The sequence below is a fragment of the Dromiciops gliroides genome, chromosome 1 (genome assembly GCF_019393635.1).
Source record: "Dromiciops gliroides isolate mDroGli1 chromosome 1, mDroGli1.pri, whole genome shotgun sequence".
NCBI lineage: Eukaryota > Metazoa > Chordata > Mammalia > Microbiotheria > Microbiotheriidae > Dromiciops > Dromiciops gliroides.
In genome coordinates this window covers 749,009,135-749,025,676 of record NC_057861.1, presented here as the reverse complement: position 1 = coordinate 749,025,676, position 16,542 = coordinate 749,009,135, and the positions used below count along the sequence as shown (strand labels likewise).

General features: G+C 57.7%; 1 protein-coding gene across 1 annotated transcript; it reads left to right on the top strand.

Moving 5' to 3' along the window:
• Window positions 1-876: 876 nt before the first annotated feature.
• CSRNP1 (cysteine and serine rich nuclear protein 1) lies at window positions 877-15,594 on the top strand. The gene is made up of 5 exons (XM_043977999.1): window positions 877-1,204; window positions 10,912-11,097; window positions 11,682-11,941; window positions 12,707-12,994; window positions 13,114-15,594. Exons 2-5 carry the CDS (start codon window positions 10,923-10,925, stop codon window positions 14,038-14,040), a joined length of 1,650 nt encoding a protein of 549 aa, XP_043833934.1. The 5' UTR covers window positions 877-1,204; window positions 10,912-10,922; the 3' UTR covers window positions 14,041-15,594.
• The last annotated feature ends 948 nt before the right edge of the window (window positions 15,595-16,542 follow it).

Sequence of the window (16,542 nt, the reverse complement as noted above, 5' to 3'; positions counted from 1 at the left end):
TCTGGCCCCCACATCTGGCTCTTCCGGTGTTGTCTCTGTAGGAGGCTTGAGCTCCTCAGCTTCCCCAAATAGAAGTAAAATATTGGGGGAGGGGTAGAAGGTTCGACCTGAAAAACCCCTTAGGCTGTTTCCTGGAGGGTTGGAGAGGAGAGAGCAGGGGAGGAAGCAAAGGAGGCAGAGGGGCCCTCCCCCAACTGAGGCCCAGGGGACTGAGAGCCCCAGGCTCAGGTTCAGCCTCTGGCTGCCCCTCCCCCACTCGTGCCCTTCCCCCCACCATGTTCTCTAGGGGAGAGAGTTCAGCCCGCCGAGTTTAGGAAAGCTAGGCCCTAGGTTACAGGGGGTTCAGGGGCTCATAGGCTACCAGCCTCCGAGCCTCGAGAGACTGACTCGCCTAGCCTCCTCTTCATCTTCCCTGCTGATCATCCCTAAGGCTCCATTTCTGTAAAAGGTGGGGGGGTGTCTAGTTTGAGGACCAGAGGAGCTCATGAAGGGGATAGGGGTGAAGTGGGGGGAAGGGGACAAGCAGGAAACTGTGGCTTGGAGGGGGAGGGAGGAGAGGCAGAAGGAAAAGAGAAAACTCAGAGACCCAGAGACGGGGAGGTGAAGAGAGAGCAGTTAGGGCTGGCTGGGAGGCGGGGCCAGGAGGAGCTGCCCGGGGCGGGGCCGGGGAGAGGAGCGGGGCGGGACCAGCGGGAGACAGACTAGATGGAGCCCGGAGGAGCGGGCCGGGGCGGGGCTGGTTAGACAGGGGCGGGGCCTGGGCGGGGCCATCCCTGCCCCCGCCCCCTGCCGGCCCCTCCGGCCCCGGGCGCCGCGGCTGGGCTGGGCTGGGCCGGGCTAGGCTGGGCTGGGCTGGGCGGCTGTGCGCACGGCGGCCGGCCCGCCCGCCGGCCTGCGTCAGAGCCGGAGTTTTCCACTGACGGAGGCAGTAGGAGGAGGAGGAGCCGCCGCGGGGGCCGGAGCGCGCAGCTGAGCGGCGGGCCGGGCGGGCAGACGGGCAGACGCGCGGGGAGGCGGGGAAGGAGAGCCACGGGCAGAGCACAGCCGAGCCGAACCGAGCCTGCCGAGCCTGAGCCCGAGCCCGAGCCTGAGCCCGAGCAGCCGCCGCCGCGCCCGACCCGGGGATGCGCAGCTGAGCCCGGCCCGTCCAGCCCCGCGTCGACCATTGCCGCCGCCTACGAGCAGCGATCCGGGATTGCAGCAGGTTAGCCCCCCTGGCCGCCGTTGGGCGCCGGACCGTCTGCCCCCATCTTGCCCCCTCCCCTCCTCGTGCCCCCTCCCCCATTGCCCCCTCCCCCTCCCGGGGGACTGCAGCCCTGGCGGGCGCCTCCGCACTCCGCCGGACAGTCGCGGACGGACGGCGAGGGAAGGTTCCCGTAGAGTCCGCCACTCGCCCCGCCCCCTCCCAAGTTTCCTGCCCCCCTCCCCCGGCCCGCCCGGGGATGGATTCCTGGGCGGGCAGGAAGCAGGAGTAGGTAGGTGGGGGAGCAGGATTGCGGGGGCCCCCTCCCTGGCCCCGGCCCGCGGGCGCCAACCGGATCTCAGAGCGCTTAAGACTTCGCAGGCCGCCGGGAAGTGAGCCGACTCAGGGCGGGAAAGAGCGAAGGGGGAGGGCAGGACTGTCCCTCGGGGAGCCCGCGCCCCCCGAGGCGGCTCGTCTGAGGACCCCCGGGCTGGGGGTGGTCGTGGCGGGAGGAGCCTAGATCCGAGGGAGGGAAGCCAGCCAGCCAGCCGGCCGTCCTCGATCGTGCGGGGCCGAGGCCAGGTTCTCCGGGGCCGTGTCGATCTCCCACCCTGGGGGCTCTCACGGCAGCCCCCACGTCTCCCCCCGCACGTGGGGTTCTCCCGTGTCACCTGTGGGTGCGTATGCCAGGTGGGGGTGGCACCCGAGGCCGTCTAGGGTGAGCAGGAGTATGTGAGTGTGTGTGTCTTTGACTGTGGGTGTCCGGGTGACAGCGGCAGCGGCGGTGTCCGTGTCAGTGTGGGGCTCGGGGTGACGGTGACCGTGGATGTGTCACCGTGTGTGTGTGTGTGTGTGTGTGTCTGTATGACTGTATCACTGGGTGAGTCAGACTTGCACAGGACGTCAGAGCGGGGAGGGACATTATGGGTTATCTCCCAACTCCTTGACTGGGACGAACGAGGAAACTGAGGCCCAGAAGGGCAGGGGGCCAGCCTGAGGTCCGGCGGCCGCGCGCTGTGCCAGCCTCGGCCCGAGTCCAATTGGACTTCGCCGGCCTTTCGGAACTTCTACCCTGGCTCTGCCTCGGCTGCTGACAGTTTGACTCTCCCTTGCCCTCCTCTCCACCCCACCCCCTTGGCTACAATTCAATTAAGGCCGGAGCCTACTCCTCCCTTCTTTCCCCTTTGACCCACCTGGACTGTGGGGCCATCCTTAGACTTCCAGCCCGGGATCCCTTCCAGTTCCCCGGCCGGGTCATACCTGGGAACTTGGGGGCGGGCCTTGGCCCAGGAGAAAGAGCTTGTGCCCCTCCCCCCTCCACGGGACTCCCGGTTGAGGGGGAGGGGAAGAGCAATGGGGGAGGGGCAGCGGAAAAGAGGGATTTGGGGGACCTAGCCTGGTATCTGTCCCGGAGACCCTCTCACACACAGCACACCTGTCCCATCATGCACAGAAGCTCACTCACCCTGAGCCCCCTACATGCTCCCACATACAGACCTCCAGTCACAGACTCCTACAGACATGCTAGAAGCTGTTTATTTGCCTAAACGGGCCAACAACTTTTTTTCTGGATGGGGCCGGTTCACTTTTGACTTTGTACCCTCCCCGCCTGGTATGCAGTAGGCGCTTAATACATGCTTCTGAATTGATCACCTCTTCTGGGGCTTCTTACCTGCTTTTGTATCTTAGGCCCCTTGGGAACCGGGGGAAGCCCTTGGATGGGCCCATCCTCCAAAATCGTGATCTCACTGCTTCAGCTCCATAGGGTTATCCATGGAACTGATGGAAATAGTTTTAAAATCAGGTTCCTAGAGCCTAAGTTAAGAAGCCTTTGAAGGCTGTTCATCTGCCCCCAGGGAGGCAGTCCAGATGTAACAAGCACTTATTAAGCACTGCTGGTGTCCTAGAAGAACTGATGATTTCCTAGGGGATCAGCTTAAATGGCAACTCTTCATTTTACAGAGGAGCCTCAGAGAGGGGTGGGCCCAATTCTTACCGAGATGTGAGTGTCAGAAGCAGGCCTTGAGCCTAGGCCCTCCAGTGCCCTTGTCATTGTACCATGCTTCCTTCAAAGGCAAGGAGGCACAACATAGCCTAAAGTACGCTGGGGAGATCGGGAGACAATTTGACAGAACTTTTATATATAGCCGAGCAATCATGGAGGGCTTTCTGGGGAGGGGGCGCATGAGCTGACCTTTGAAGGAAGATCATAGCAGTGTCCATTGGGAGCTGGAAGGGACTTAGAGGTCATAGAGTCTGCCCCTCTCATTTTGTGTGTGTGGAGGCAATGAGGGCTAAGTGACTTGTCCAGGGTCACACAGCTAGTACATGTCTGAGGCTGAATTTGAACTCAAGGCCTCCTGATTCCATGGCTGGTTGCTCTGTCTACTGTAACACCTAGCTACCCGTACCTGTCCCCCTCCCCCATTTTTCAGATAAGGAAATAAGGCCCCCAAGGGTCTTGCTGACTATTACTCTATCCACTGTGTCACATAGGGAAGGATTTCTCTGTTTTTTTTAATGTTTTTTTTTTAAGTGAGGCAATTGGGGTTAAGTGACTTGCCCAGGGTCACACAGCTAAGTAAGTGTTAAGTGTCTGAGGTCGGATTTGAATTTAGGTCCTCCTGACTCCAGGGTCAGTGCTCTATCCACTGCGCCACCTAGCTGCCCCAGGAAGGATTTCAAAAGTCAAATTTGTGTGGGGTCAGCCTGTGTTGAATGTATGCCAATAGGAGAGGGTCAGGACAAGACTGTAATAACAACAGCAGTTTATCTAGTGCCTACTGTGACATTTTCTCCTGAAAGCCGATGAGAGTTTGTCGTCAGGGCGGTAAGGACAGCATCAAACTTGTACATTACCTGGGAAGTGGTGAGTGTCTGGGATGCTGAGGAGAACTGAAATTGTCCCTTGTGTGAACACTTTACCGGTAGAGCCTGAAGATGAGACTTACCGAGAGCCACAAGGACCTACTAGCTTCAGTCTTCATGGCTTTGCAGGGTACTGGGGGGGAGGGGAGGGTTGGCTTGTTTTGCCTGGTACGGGGAGGGGGGTGCAGAACTAGCAGAGATATGACAGTAGTTGACATTTCACTGTTTGTTTGACCCTCACGACAAGACCGAGACATAACTATTGTAGCTGTTATTGCATCCATTTTACAAATGAAGAGACTAATTTAGGGAGATCAAGGGACCCTTCCTGACCAAGGCCTGGGTCCGGTATTTCATGCCGTGTCTCTTCCGGAGGTCACATTTCATTCTATGGCACCTCCTTAGAGTGATCCTAGACCAGATTAAGCTGTTTTGGAAGGTAGTGAGCTCCCCATGACTGGAGATGTTCTGAGCAGAGATTGGTGACTCCTGCTCTAAGGTATTGTAAAGAGGATTCCTGTTCGTTGAGATGACAGTCTAATGAAGAACTTCTGTGATTCATTTTGCATTTGAGGAAACTGATCCCCAGGGAAAGCTGTAGCCAGGCCTGATAGAAACAGAGACGGGGCCGGGGTTGGGGTGAGGCAGATCTCTGAGCCAGGCTCCGAGGCCTCAGTCACCCCTGTTCTCACTCTCCCACCCTCATTTCACATTCTTAGTGGCTGGGAGGGAGAGTGAGGGGAGGTATCATGGAAGAAAAAATGCACCTCAGCTTTGGGAAGAGGGGCCTGTAGCCGATGGAGATTCACCAGGTTGTCTCAAGGCCGGTTTTGGGGGTAGAAAGGAATTTTAAGAGATTATTTAATCCCAAACTCTTCATTTGACCGGCAGGGAAACTGAGGCAAAGCGCTTTGGGATAAGAAATGGTCACGCAGCAAACTCAGGCGATGCCAGCCTCTTGACCCTTGTCCCAGTGATCTTTCTACAACTCTACCAAAGCTAGGCCCCATGTCTGTTTCTGGATGTTTCTGGAATTTTGTGAGTGTGTGTCTTTTTGTTTTTCTTCATTACTCTGCCTCTTGTTTTTCTCCCCAGCAATCACACTGAGGGTATGACTGTCCTTCCTCCGGGCTCCCTTCTTCGACTTCCCCCTTTAAATCTAGGGCTGCTACTCCACTCTAATAAGGGGTTCCCTCAAACACTGTGTGTACCAGCTGCCTTGGGGGAGTGAGAGACAGGGGCTTGGGGCTTCCTGATCCCTTGGCTGTGGACAGAAGTAGCTTTGGAAGTTTAAAAGGACAAATTCCTGAAATTCCTGCCCAGGCCCTGGGGAGGGGGGGGCGGGAATGGGCTGCCAGTGGGAATGGGGGGAGGGGAACAAAAATTATAAAGCATCAGCTCCTTCTGGTGACAGGGAAGTGATGGATCTTCACCTGCAAGAGCTGAGTTCAGATCCTGGCTCTGGCTCTGGCTCTGGCTCTTAAAGGCTCTGAGACTCTGGCCAAGTCACTGACCATCTCTGAGTTTCCTTATCTTTAAGCTATATCAGGATTTGACTAGAGGATGCTTTGCATACAGTGCCTTCTGACTTGGTGCCTCTGATCCAGGCCCTGCCCTAGGCTCACCTCCTCCCACCCCCTGTACTGCTGGATGCTCAGTGGGATGTGCCCGAAGGCTATCGAAGACATTCCTAGGAGCTAGGGCTGGAGGGAGGAGGGGTGGGGGTGGGGGGGTGTCCTCTGAGGTCGGAAGCCAGAATCCCAGCCCCAGCAGCACCCTCTGACGTGCCTTTTGCTATGGCTCAGGGGCTGCTGCTTAACCCTTCTGATGCCAAGGCCCCTTTCGAAGCTGGTGAAGCCCATGGCTCCCTCTCTGGATAGTGCCTGACTACAAAGGGAAAAACAGCTTTGGGAACATTTTGTTAAACCAAATCCTCTTGACCCTGGTTGAGAATCTGCTTTGGCCATATGGAGAAATCGAATGCTGGTCTGCATATGGGTGAAGCTCTTTAGTTACCTCCAATCACCTGTCCTCACCCTGCCTGAGTCCTCACTGGGCTGGGCCTGCTCAGGGGGTGGCTCCTCCCCGCCTCTGTGCCCATGCAGTACCCATCCTGGGGCCAGGCCTTTCTTTTTTATATTTATTATTATTATTATTATTTTTTGGCGGGGCAATGAGGGTTAAGTGACTTGCCCAGGGTCACACAGCTAGTAAGTGTCTGAGGCTAGATTTGAACTCAGGTTCTTCTGAATCCAGGGCTGGTACATTATCCACTGTGCCACCTAACCCAGGGCTACCTGGAACACTGGTGGCATGCCCCGCCCTCCCCCCCCCCCAGTTATTCCTTGTTCTTGGTGTCTCCCAGTCTCAGTTTGGGGGGGGACTGTCTCTTTTCTCTCTTCCCTGGTTCCCAGACGCTCTGTCTATTCCAGGATAGCCTCCCACCCCACCCCTACCCCAGTTTGTGTCCTAGGTGGGAAATGACCCCAGGTTTTCCTGCCTCCAAACTGGGCTGGCCTCCTCCATTAGAGCCCCTTCATTCCCAAGTTAGCCTGAATATGCAGTTTATACAGTGTTTCTGTGCCCTCTCCTCTATTATACTGAGAGCTTCCTGAGAGAGGGACAGCACTTAGCACAGGGCCCGCACATTGTAGGTGCCCACTAACCTCAAGACAGAGGCCCACACATAGTAGGTGCTCACTAACCTCAAGACAGAAGCCGGCACATAGTAGGTGCTTTGACAAATGTTTATTGCTGTCCTCTCATTTCCCCTGAAGCTGAGTCTGTAGGGGTTCCTCACTTCGGCTGCTTGCTCAGCTGACATCCTGGACATTTCTAACCCCTCTGTCAGACATTTCCCCCTCCCCAGGCAGGGGGACTGCTCTTCCTGCCCTCAGGGTGACTCGTGCCAGCTCCACCCACCTGTCATGTCAGGCCCCCCCCCCCCCCCCGCCCAAGGGCAGCTTGATCATTCTTGGGTGCTGCCAGTTGGGCAGGCTCCCTCCCTTTCCCCTCAGCCTGGGGGGGGCTGTGTCTAGGGGTTCTAGTTTGGACGTAGGAGACCCTGTCCCTGCAAGAAGAGTGTCAAGTGTCAGGCCAGGAGAGGAGTATGTGGGGCCAGGCAGGCCTGTGGGGGAGGGGTCGGGGGCTTGTTGTTGTTTGCGGTTTGGTAGTTGAGGGGAACAAGAAATCGGCCAGCAGCCCCGGAAACAGCTGTGCCTGCCTGCCCCTCTGCCACACGTGCTGCTTTCCTTCTCCCCCCTCAGTGGAGGCAGTAGGAAGCGGGGTGGGCAGGGATTAGCATTCCCATTTCACAGATGGGGAGCCTGAGACCCAGAGGGCTGAGTAACTACCAGGTGCTGGGTGGGCAGCGACCTGTGAGACACTGAGGAAAGGGCCTGGGACTTGGAAGTCTGGCTAGGGGTGGGGAGCCTGGGATGGGGGTGCCTGGCTCTGTCTGTCCAGATCCTGTGGGGAGGCAGCTCGGGGCTGGGAGGGTGAAGACATCTCTGCCTGAGTTGCTGGAATCTTCACCTGTGCCAGGGGCAGTAGAAGGAGGCTCCTCAGGTAGAGGCCGGGTGACTGGGTGAGCCTTGTCCTGGACTAGGCACTGGGGCCATAGGCAGCTGGAAGAAATCCAACCCCAGCCTCCCCATCTGTTCTGGCCAGAGACCAAGGAAGAGGAAGCTCAAGCAACCACCTGCAGCCTGGGGCCTGAGCCCCTGGGAGCCAAAGATGAAGGGGGAGGGGAGAGGATGGTGGGAAAGGAAGGGAGACAGGAGGAGGCGGGAGATGGGAGACAAGGAGTGTAGGGCGGGCTGGGAGGCAGCTAATGGGCAGGAGTCAGAAGTCTGTTGTTCTGGGGTTTCAGTCAGATCCAACTCTCTGTGATTCCCTTTGGGGTTTTCTTGGCAGAGATCCTGGAGTGGGTTGCCTTTTCCTTCTCCAGCTCATTTTACAGATAAGGAAACTGAGGCAAACAGGATGATGTGAGCTGCCCAGGGTCACTCAGCTAGGAAGTGTCTGAGGTCAGATTGGAACTCAGGGAGATGAGTCTTCTTGACTCCAGACCCGGCTCTCTGCCACCTAGCTGAGTCAGGGGTCAGGAGAATGGAAAACGGGGAGGGCTGGGGAAGGTAGGAAAAGGCAGGGAAATGAGATGGAGCATCATGATCCCATGACTTTGGGCTGGGGGTCCTTCTGCCGCCGTGAGGTCTGGATGCTCTGGAGGTGAGTTCCCTTGGTTCGAGATCCACACCCAGGTGCTTCCTGTATCTTACAGTTTCAGAACTCAATAGGCCATTCGGAGAGGTGGCTTCTTCACCACCAGCTGCTCACTTTCCAAGCCCACCTTCCCTTCTGAAGCGCTGGCCTCCATCAAACCGCCACCTGTGCCCCCACAGCCTCCAGTGCTTGGGGCCGTGCTGACTAAAGCCTCACCCACGCTTCCAGATGTCTTCCCATGGTCCCATTCAGGCCCCATGGGGCCCAGCCATGGACTGTGGGCAGCAGGTTTGGAGAGAGTCGGGGAGCTTCCCATCATTCCCTGCGAAGACCCCCCCACCCCCCAACACAGGGACAGGGAGTCAGTATGATGTGGTGTGTTCCCCTCCGGGACTGGTAGCACCCATGGAGCCACATTATTTCTTGGAACATAAGACTGCTGCTCTCTGGGGAGAAGGAGGCTAAGGATACATCTCCCCAAACCAGGGGGTCCTTCTTTTCTGTTTTTGTTTTGTTTTTTTGTGGGGCAATGAGGGTTAAGTGACTGGCCCAGGGTCACACAGCTAGTAAGTGTTAAGTGTCTGAGGCCCGGTTTAAACTCAGGTCCTCTTGAATCCAGGGGCCGGTGCTTTATCCACTGCGCCACCTAGCTGCCCCATCCTTCTTTTCTTCTTTGCCGCTTGAGATGGGTTAGGGGGCCCCTCCGATGACCAGCTTTTTGTACTCTTCCGTTCTCTCAGACAATACCCTTAACCCCAAGTGAAGGTCCGACTTATTTGTTGTTTGACTCTGGCAGGAACACAGAGTAGACACCTTCTAGGCCGCTGCAAACCCCCTTTCCCTTTTTTTTTTAAAATGGGGCAATGAGGGTTAAGTGACTTGCCTAGGGTCACACTGCTAGTAAGTGTCAAGTGTCTGAGGCTGGATTTGAACTCAGGTCCTTTGAATCCAGGGCTGGGGCTTTATCCACTGCAACACCTAGCTGTCCCGCAAACTCCCTTTTCCACCTAGACTTCTCTGCCTTGGTTCTTGCTCTTGGAGCTGACTCTTTTTGCTCTCAGCAAAGCGCCTTTTGGTACTTCCTGGGGGGAGGTTGGGAAGGCAGCAGCCTTGTCCTGTGATGGTTTGCCGGTGTGTCCCCTGCGTGGGTGGAGTTTTGTGAGGCTGTCCTCAGCTGTTGTCGGAGGGAGGGAAGGCCTCCCGGGGAGAGTCCGCTCCCAGCCTTGCCTTCACTCTGCCTGCCTCTGCTCTTCTCAGCTTCCTCCCCCCAGAGTCAGGAGCTGAGAAGGGTTTGCTGAGAGGCCCTAGGGCTTAGACCATAACCAAGCTGAGGATGCCAGGCCTGAGTGTGGAGAGGGTGAGCAGGCCTACAAGGGCCCGGCGGGGAGATGCTGAGCTCCGGAAATCTGGATTTGAAAGTTGGGGCTGAGTCAGAGTGAGAGCTGCCTGGCCTGGCCTGGCCTGCCTGCCTGCTTCTCTCTCCCCCCCCCCCCCCCATTCTGACACAACCGAGCCTTCTGTCAGAGCCTTCTGCTGAGCTGAACAGTTACTAATAATAACTTTACTCTATCACTGTTGGCAACCCAGCAACAAAGCGTGTGTGTGTGTGTGTGTGTGTGTGTGTGTGTGTGAGTGTGTGTGTGTGTGTGTGTGAGTGTGAGAGAGAGAGAGAGAGAGAGAGAGAGAGAGAGAGAGAGAGAGAGAGAGAGAGTGAGCAAGCAACAAGAGCATGAGCCAGCGCACATCTAACTTCCAGGGCTGTAGGTTGGCTGGATATCTCATGCACGCGCACACGTACACGCACACACCCACACGCGCACGGATGTGCCCACGTACTCACTCATACCCACCCATGTGGAGGGTGAGTCACAGACAGGCTCATCTTCCAGGAATCCTCCCCAGGCAGCTCTTACCCCGTGAGTGGGGAGGAAGGAGAGGTCTCTCTGTGTCAGCATAAATCCTTATTCTCCTTTGCTGATGGAGAGGCGGGCAATGCCGGTCCTCAGCCTGCTGCCTCCTTTGGGCTAACCTGACACAAGCGCCCTTGGCGGGTGGAGGGGGCTGGGTTTCCTGGTTCAGTGGTGGGATAAGGTGCTGGTAGAGGATTTGGACAGCCTGGGTGTGTGTGGCTGCCAGACCACGGCCTGTTTCTCACTCAGAGCTTTTCCCTTGGTGGGGTTGGGGGTGGTGGTGGTGATCCCTTCTTCCTTGTGAGTTCTACTTGGTGGGTCCTCTAGCTTTGGGGAGGGATCTCTGGCGTGAAAGGGCCCAGAGGAGGAGAAGCTCAAGGGACCCCAGAGGCAGCCAGTCCAACTGCCTTATTTTATAGGTGACTTGTTTAAAGTCACGCGTAGGACTCAGGGCAGGACTCGAGGCCTAGAGCGGGGAGGGATTGAGAGGGTCATCTGGTCCGACACTGCTGTTGGGGAAGCTGAGGATGGGAGCGGGTCGCACCTCGCCTGTGGTCGCCCAGCTTATGACCCGAGTGCCTGAGAAGGGAGCCCATGGGTGACTTCCTGACAGCTGGTGCTGGGGAGAGGTCGGCGGGGTCGGCGTCTGTCCTCACCTCACTCCCTGCTGTTCTCCAGAGACCGCGGCTCCCATAATTCACCTCTCTGCTCCATGTCTCCTTTCAGGCACTGGAGCCATGATGAGCGGGCTTCTGAAGAGGAAGTTTGACCAGCTGGATGAGGATACCTCTGCCTCCTCAGTCTCATCCTCCTACTCGCGCTCTTGTTCGCCAACCTCGTCCTCGGAGTCCTCAGGCTGGGACTCAGATGAGGAATTCCGCCCGGCTGACTCGGTGCCCCGAGACCTCGTCGGTGAGCGTCCCTTCCCTTCCTTCCCCGCCTGGGTGTGGGGTGGCCGCGGAGCCCCTTGCCAGACCTTAGAGCTGGCAAAATGCCTCCTGGCTCAGTGGGCGCCATCTCCCTCTGGTGGATGAGGAAACGGGCCCAGAGGCTGTTCATCGGATGCTGGAGGGTTTGGAGCCCTGGACCCTCCCGGTGGTGTGGGAAAGCCAACGGACTTCTTAAAAAAGTGTTTTTAAATGCACGTGACACGTGTAGGATGACAGGGGATACCGTGGATGTAGAAACACAGGTATCATGGTGCTTGAAGAAGGTGGACGGACCCCAGGGGAGGAACCTTGGCTTAGAGCTAGAGGACCCGTGCGGTCCTGAGTCTGACCCTCTCATTTTGCCAGTGGGAAAGCTGAGACTGAGAGGAGATGACTTGACGTGCCGGGTCACATAGGTGTCCTGGGTGCAGGCCTCTCTCCCCATGGCGCAGATTTGGTGTAAGCCCTGAGGGAAGAGGGCCGGGTGGGACACTGGGAAGCTCTCCTAGAGGAGGGGTCAGGGTTCAGGCCTTTGGGCAGGACTTGAGAATCTCCTTTCACCTCCAGCTCCATCCATCCTCAAGAAGAGCAGGCGCTCTCCATCCAGAAGGGTGGCCTTTGCCGGGGTCACCGTCTTCTACTTCCCCAGATGCCAGGGCTTTACCAGCGTGCCCAGCCGAGGGGGCTGCACCCTGGGCATGGTGAGACGGCACAACTCCTGCTGCCACTTCACCCTGGAAGGGTTTGCCCAAGAGCAGGCCCGCTCACGCAAGGAGAAGCTCCGGATGAGACTGAGGGAGGAGAAACTGGAGGCCCTAAAGTGGAAGGTAAGGGGAGGACTGTAGATGTGTGTGCACATGCATACACGCACACACATGCGTACACGCACGCACATGCGCACACGCACGCACATGCGCACACGCACACACATGTGCACACGCACACACATGTGCACACACACACACACACGGGCACACACTACATGCATTTCCCCGTGTGAGACTTGCTAGCCTTGTGGCTGGAGCCCTTGCGGAGGTCCCCTGGGATGTAGGAGGGCAGTGTGATGGTGCCTCTGCTGTCCATTTGGACCTGGCACAGTTCACGCCTATTCTCTCTAAGTGCACTTTGACTCTGCATTCACTTTTGGGCTGCTGGGTCCTCTTGCTGTTTTGTTTTTTTTTTTAATTTTTGCAGGGCAATGAGGGTTAAGTGACTTGCCCAGGGTCACATAGCTAGTTAAGTGTCAAGTGTCTGAGGCTGGATTTGAACTCAGGTCCTCCTGAATCCAAGGCCAGTGCTTAAACACTGCGCCACCTAGCTGCCCCTTTTCTGGCTTTTATTGACCTGGCTGGCCAGTATTTTTTCAGATGAACTTGATTTTCCTCCATCTTGTACTTGTGACATTGATTTTTTGAACCCCCAGGGGTGAGATTTTCCTTTTTTCCCCATTCGTCTTTTCTGCCCCGGTCCCCCCTTCCCCACCTGTGACTCGGGAGGCTGATTCCGTGGTCCCTTGTCTCCAGAGGGAAGCCCACCCATGTCCTTCTTGTCATATGTTCGCCTGCCTCACCCCCTCCCCTTACTCCCTCCAGCTGAAGGCCAGTGGGATGCAGGAGTCAGAGGAGATGCACCAGCTGCCCACGGAGGAGGCTGACGTGGAGGTGACTGAGGAGGAGCTGGAAGGTGGGGCCTTCCTGCAGCCCTACTCGGCCCGCCAGCGGCGCAGACTGCTCCGGGCCATGGGTGTGCGGCGCATCGACCGTGAAGAAAAGCAGGAGTTGCAGGCGATTCGCCTCTCCCGAGAGGACTGTGGCTGCAAGTGCCAGGACGTGTGTGACCCCGAGACCTGCAGCTGCAGCTTGGCTGGGATCAAATGCCAGGTAGGTGCTGGGGGGCCAGGGGGAGCAGGGCCAGGCCCCGAGCCTCTGGGGGACTGGCAGGGGGCCTCTCTGTCCCTGGCATTCTCATCCTCATTGCTTCTCTCCTGCTTTGGCTGCAGATGGATCATACGTCCTTCCCCTGTGGTTGTACCAAGGGTGGCTGTGGCAACCCGGAGGGCAGAGTGGAGTTTAACCAGGCCCGGGTGCAGACCCACTCCCTCCACACCCTCACCAGGCTGGAACTTGAGAGCCAGCAGGAGGGCCTGGGTTCCGATGCCCAGCTCCTGCTGCGGGGCAGCTGTGACACTGACTTGGATTGTCTGGAGGGCGAGGACGGACCCCTGGGGCCTCCCCCCCCCACCCCAACCTTCTCATTCCCCCTGGACATGGAGATTCTGGGCGAGAGCAGCTGCTGCAGCGACATGACCGACTCCTCGGCCTCCTCGGACCCCTCCGAGGGGACGCCCAAGCCGCCATTGGAACTGGACGATGACGGCCTGGCCCGGATCCTGCATTTCAGCGATTGTACCTCCCTGGAGGAGGGGGGCGTCCCCCTGGGCACTCCCCACGGCCAGGACAAGCTCGGCGGCTTCCACTCCACGGACCTCTTCGGCATGGCGGCCGACAGCTACCCCAGCCACATGGGCAGTGTCGTCTCTGACTGCCTGGATGAGAACGCCAACCAGGACGCCCTGGGCTACCTGAGCGGCCTCCCTGCCCGGCCAGCCCAGGGCGCCGGCTCCTGCTGTCCCCTCCCTCCCTCCGCAGACCTGAGCCTGTCATCCTCCGACTCCCTGGATCTCTTCCAGCCCTTCTCCGACTACAGCCTGGGCCCTTTCTACCCCTCCCCCAAGGCCTCGGAGAGCGGGGACGCCCTGTCGGTGCCGCAGTCTGCCTTCTCGCCCACCGGCGACCCCACCGCCTGCTTTCTGGAGTCCCTCATTGGTCTGTCGGAGTCAGCCCCAGAGATGCCCGCCCCCTTTGCAGACAACCAGTTGCTGGAGGACGCCATCAAGTCATCCCTCATGGAGATGGTGAAGGTCTGAGGGCCCGAGGGGGCCGGGACCACCGAGGGGGACGTCGTCGTCGTCACTCAGGGACTAGCGGAGTTCTGTCGGAGCGTCTGTAGCCCGGGCAGGCGGTCAGTGCCCAAGTCCCTACAGGCTGTTGGGCCGATCCTGCCAGGTCATCGAGGCTGACCTCTTACCTATTTACTATTTATTGCAAACTGAAGGGACGGGAGTGGTCACCAGAGCCTAAAATAATAGGTCTTATTTAAACTGATCCTACGTACCTCGGATGTATTAGGGGACAGCACGGTCCCGTTATTTTTGTATTATGATACATCTGTATTTATTGTCTTTTCTCATGCTCTGTGCGAGGAGAGCGTTGGAGGTTTTTGGCATGAACTGAAAGGTATAGGAGCCCTGCCCGCCCCCAACCTCTAAGAGGCCCTTGCCTGAGACTGTGCCTTCTCACTCCTCTCCGCCCAGTGATTTTTAGGCCTTTGATTTCGTTAAACACTTTGGTCAGCTTTGCCCCCAACATTCTTAAGATAGAGACTGAGAAACCCCGGGGCCGAATCAGCCACTTGTCCGGGCAGACCCCCGGCCATCTGTGACCGAAGCCACCTGCACGTTCTGGGGTCTGTGTGCACCACCGGGTTGGCTGAAGGTCGACCGAATAAAGCTGTACAAAGACTTTGTAAGTTATTTCCTGTAATTTATTTGGACATCGATGAGGATTCAGCCCTGGGCCCCGAGGTGATCGGGGCTTGTGGGAGTCTACCTGTCTTACCATCTGCTGTGGAGCGCCCAAGGCAGTCTGGAGAATCCAGACTCTGGAGGACATCTCTGGTGGGGGCCTCTGGGTCCCTGGGGCTGGGCCGCTCGGCCTTGGAGGGCAGTATGGGTGTACATGTGCTTCATGCATGCGCTTGTATGTTCTGATGAGAGTCTGGCCTCTGTTGTGGCCAGGGGTGAATAGGGAGGGGGTTGGGGTCACGGCCCTCCCGGGGCAATGGGTGTTACCTATATGTCAAACTGATCCTCCTCGACTCCCTCTGCCCCCAGATCACCTCCACAACTGAGCAAGAAATCATTGCTGAGTTAGCCATGGGAGACCCTTTCCAGGCCCGTGGTCCCCTTCCCACTGAGCCCCTTGGGCCTTGAACCCAAGTCCTGTTTCCCAAGAATCTTTTTCTCTGTCCTTCCCTTGGGCCACCTGTGACATGCCAAGAGGGAGGAGGAGAGTATGTGGACAAGTCACTGACCCATGCATGTGTTGGCCATCCTAGGTTGGTGACGGGCCTGGCCCTCCCCGGCTAGCCCTTTAAAGTGAACCATCAGACACCCCCCATTCCCCCCAATGGATTTTATATGATCTCCCAAATGTGGCTCCAGGCTGCGGCTCATTCCTTGTGTTTGCCAAACATTGATGTTCCCTCCCTTGGCCGGTCAGCGATAGATGGAATGGGAGTTCTCCGAACCTACCCCACAGGGGTTCTTAGGTATCAGTACCACTTGGGTTCAGCTGCCTTCCTGTATATGCCATGAGTATTTTGCCTAAAGGTACAAGTAAAGAAAATACTTTATTTTTAACAATTCTCTTTGTCTTGATTGATTTGTCTTGCCGACAGAAAACCCTGGGGTTTGGAGAAGGCAGCTGTCTCCCCAGCCAGGATTAGCTGAAAGTCAGCCCCACCACCCCTGCCCTTGGGGACAGGCCCCTGGGGTGGGGGCCACAGACACCGCCCCTGCCCCCTGGAAGCCCCAGTCAGCCTAGCCTGGCAGGGACAAAGCAGGTAACTGAGGAGCGTAGGTCAGTAAGGGAAGGAGCCACTGAAAGTACCAACAGGGGCATTTCTGTTGCTTGAAAAACAGTGGGGGCCTGGCCGGCCCAGCTCCACCCTGGATGCTTCTTCCAAAGGGCTTCTTTACACATCAGGGGCAGGTGACCACATCCTCTGGGGGAAACACACAGCCTCAAATAGCAGACAGAGGCCCAGCAGAAGCACGAGACTGAAGATGACCAGTTTCCTTACAGCCATTGCTCTCTGGGCTTGTGAACCCAGGTCCTGTTTTCCTAATGTGTTTCCTTTGGCCCGTCTGTGCTGAGGGCAGTAGGGAGAGTCCGTGCTGTCCTAGACGTCCCCAAGAGTTGATGGGGGTGGCTGTGATAGGAGAGGGAGCAAGCTGAGGTCATGAGCCGGCCTGCTCTCAGGGCCAAGGGGAGGGGAGGCCGGCCTCCTCTGCTGTGGCTGTAGCCCCAAAATCCCCAGCTCAAGGCCCATCTCGGCCTCCCCCAAGAGCAGGGCTTTCAGGCCTGGGCCACCACCCTGGCCTCTAGCACAGGTCTGGGAGGGATGGGTGGGAGATGTTGGGGGGGCGGAGTGAGGAGCCCTGGTAAGAATGCCAGGGTAGAGGCCGGGGCTGCCATCTTACTGCCAGTCTGAACTTGAGCCCGTCCCTTGTCCTCTGGGCCTCTGTGTCCTTGGTGAAGATAAGGAGGTTGGAATTTGAGCCTCTGCTCTTTTCCCTGGAAGGTTC

What these genes read in the sequence shown, in the direction of transcription:
- CSRNP1 (XM_043977999.1), top strand. Translation starts at nt 10,923, where the DNA reads ATGATGAGCGGGCTTCTGAAGAGGAAGTTTGACCAGCTGGATGAGGAT. An exon ending in GGTGCCCCGAGACCTCGTCG is followed by an intron (nt 11,098 to 11,681) that starts GTGAGCGTCCCT and finishes TTTCACCTCCAG; the next exon opens with CTCCATCCATCCTCAAGAAG. An exon ending in TGGCTGGGATCAAATGCCAG is followed by an intron (nt 12,995 to 13,113) that starts GTAGGTGCTGGG and finishes CTTTGGCTGCAG; the next exon opens with ATGGATCATACGTCCTTCCC.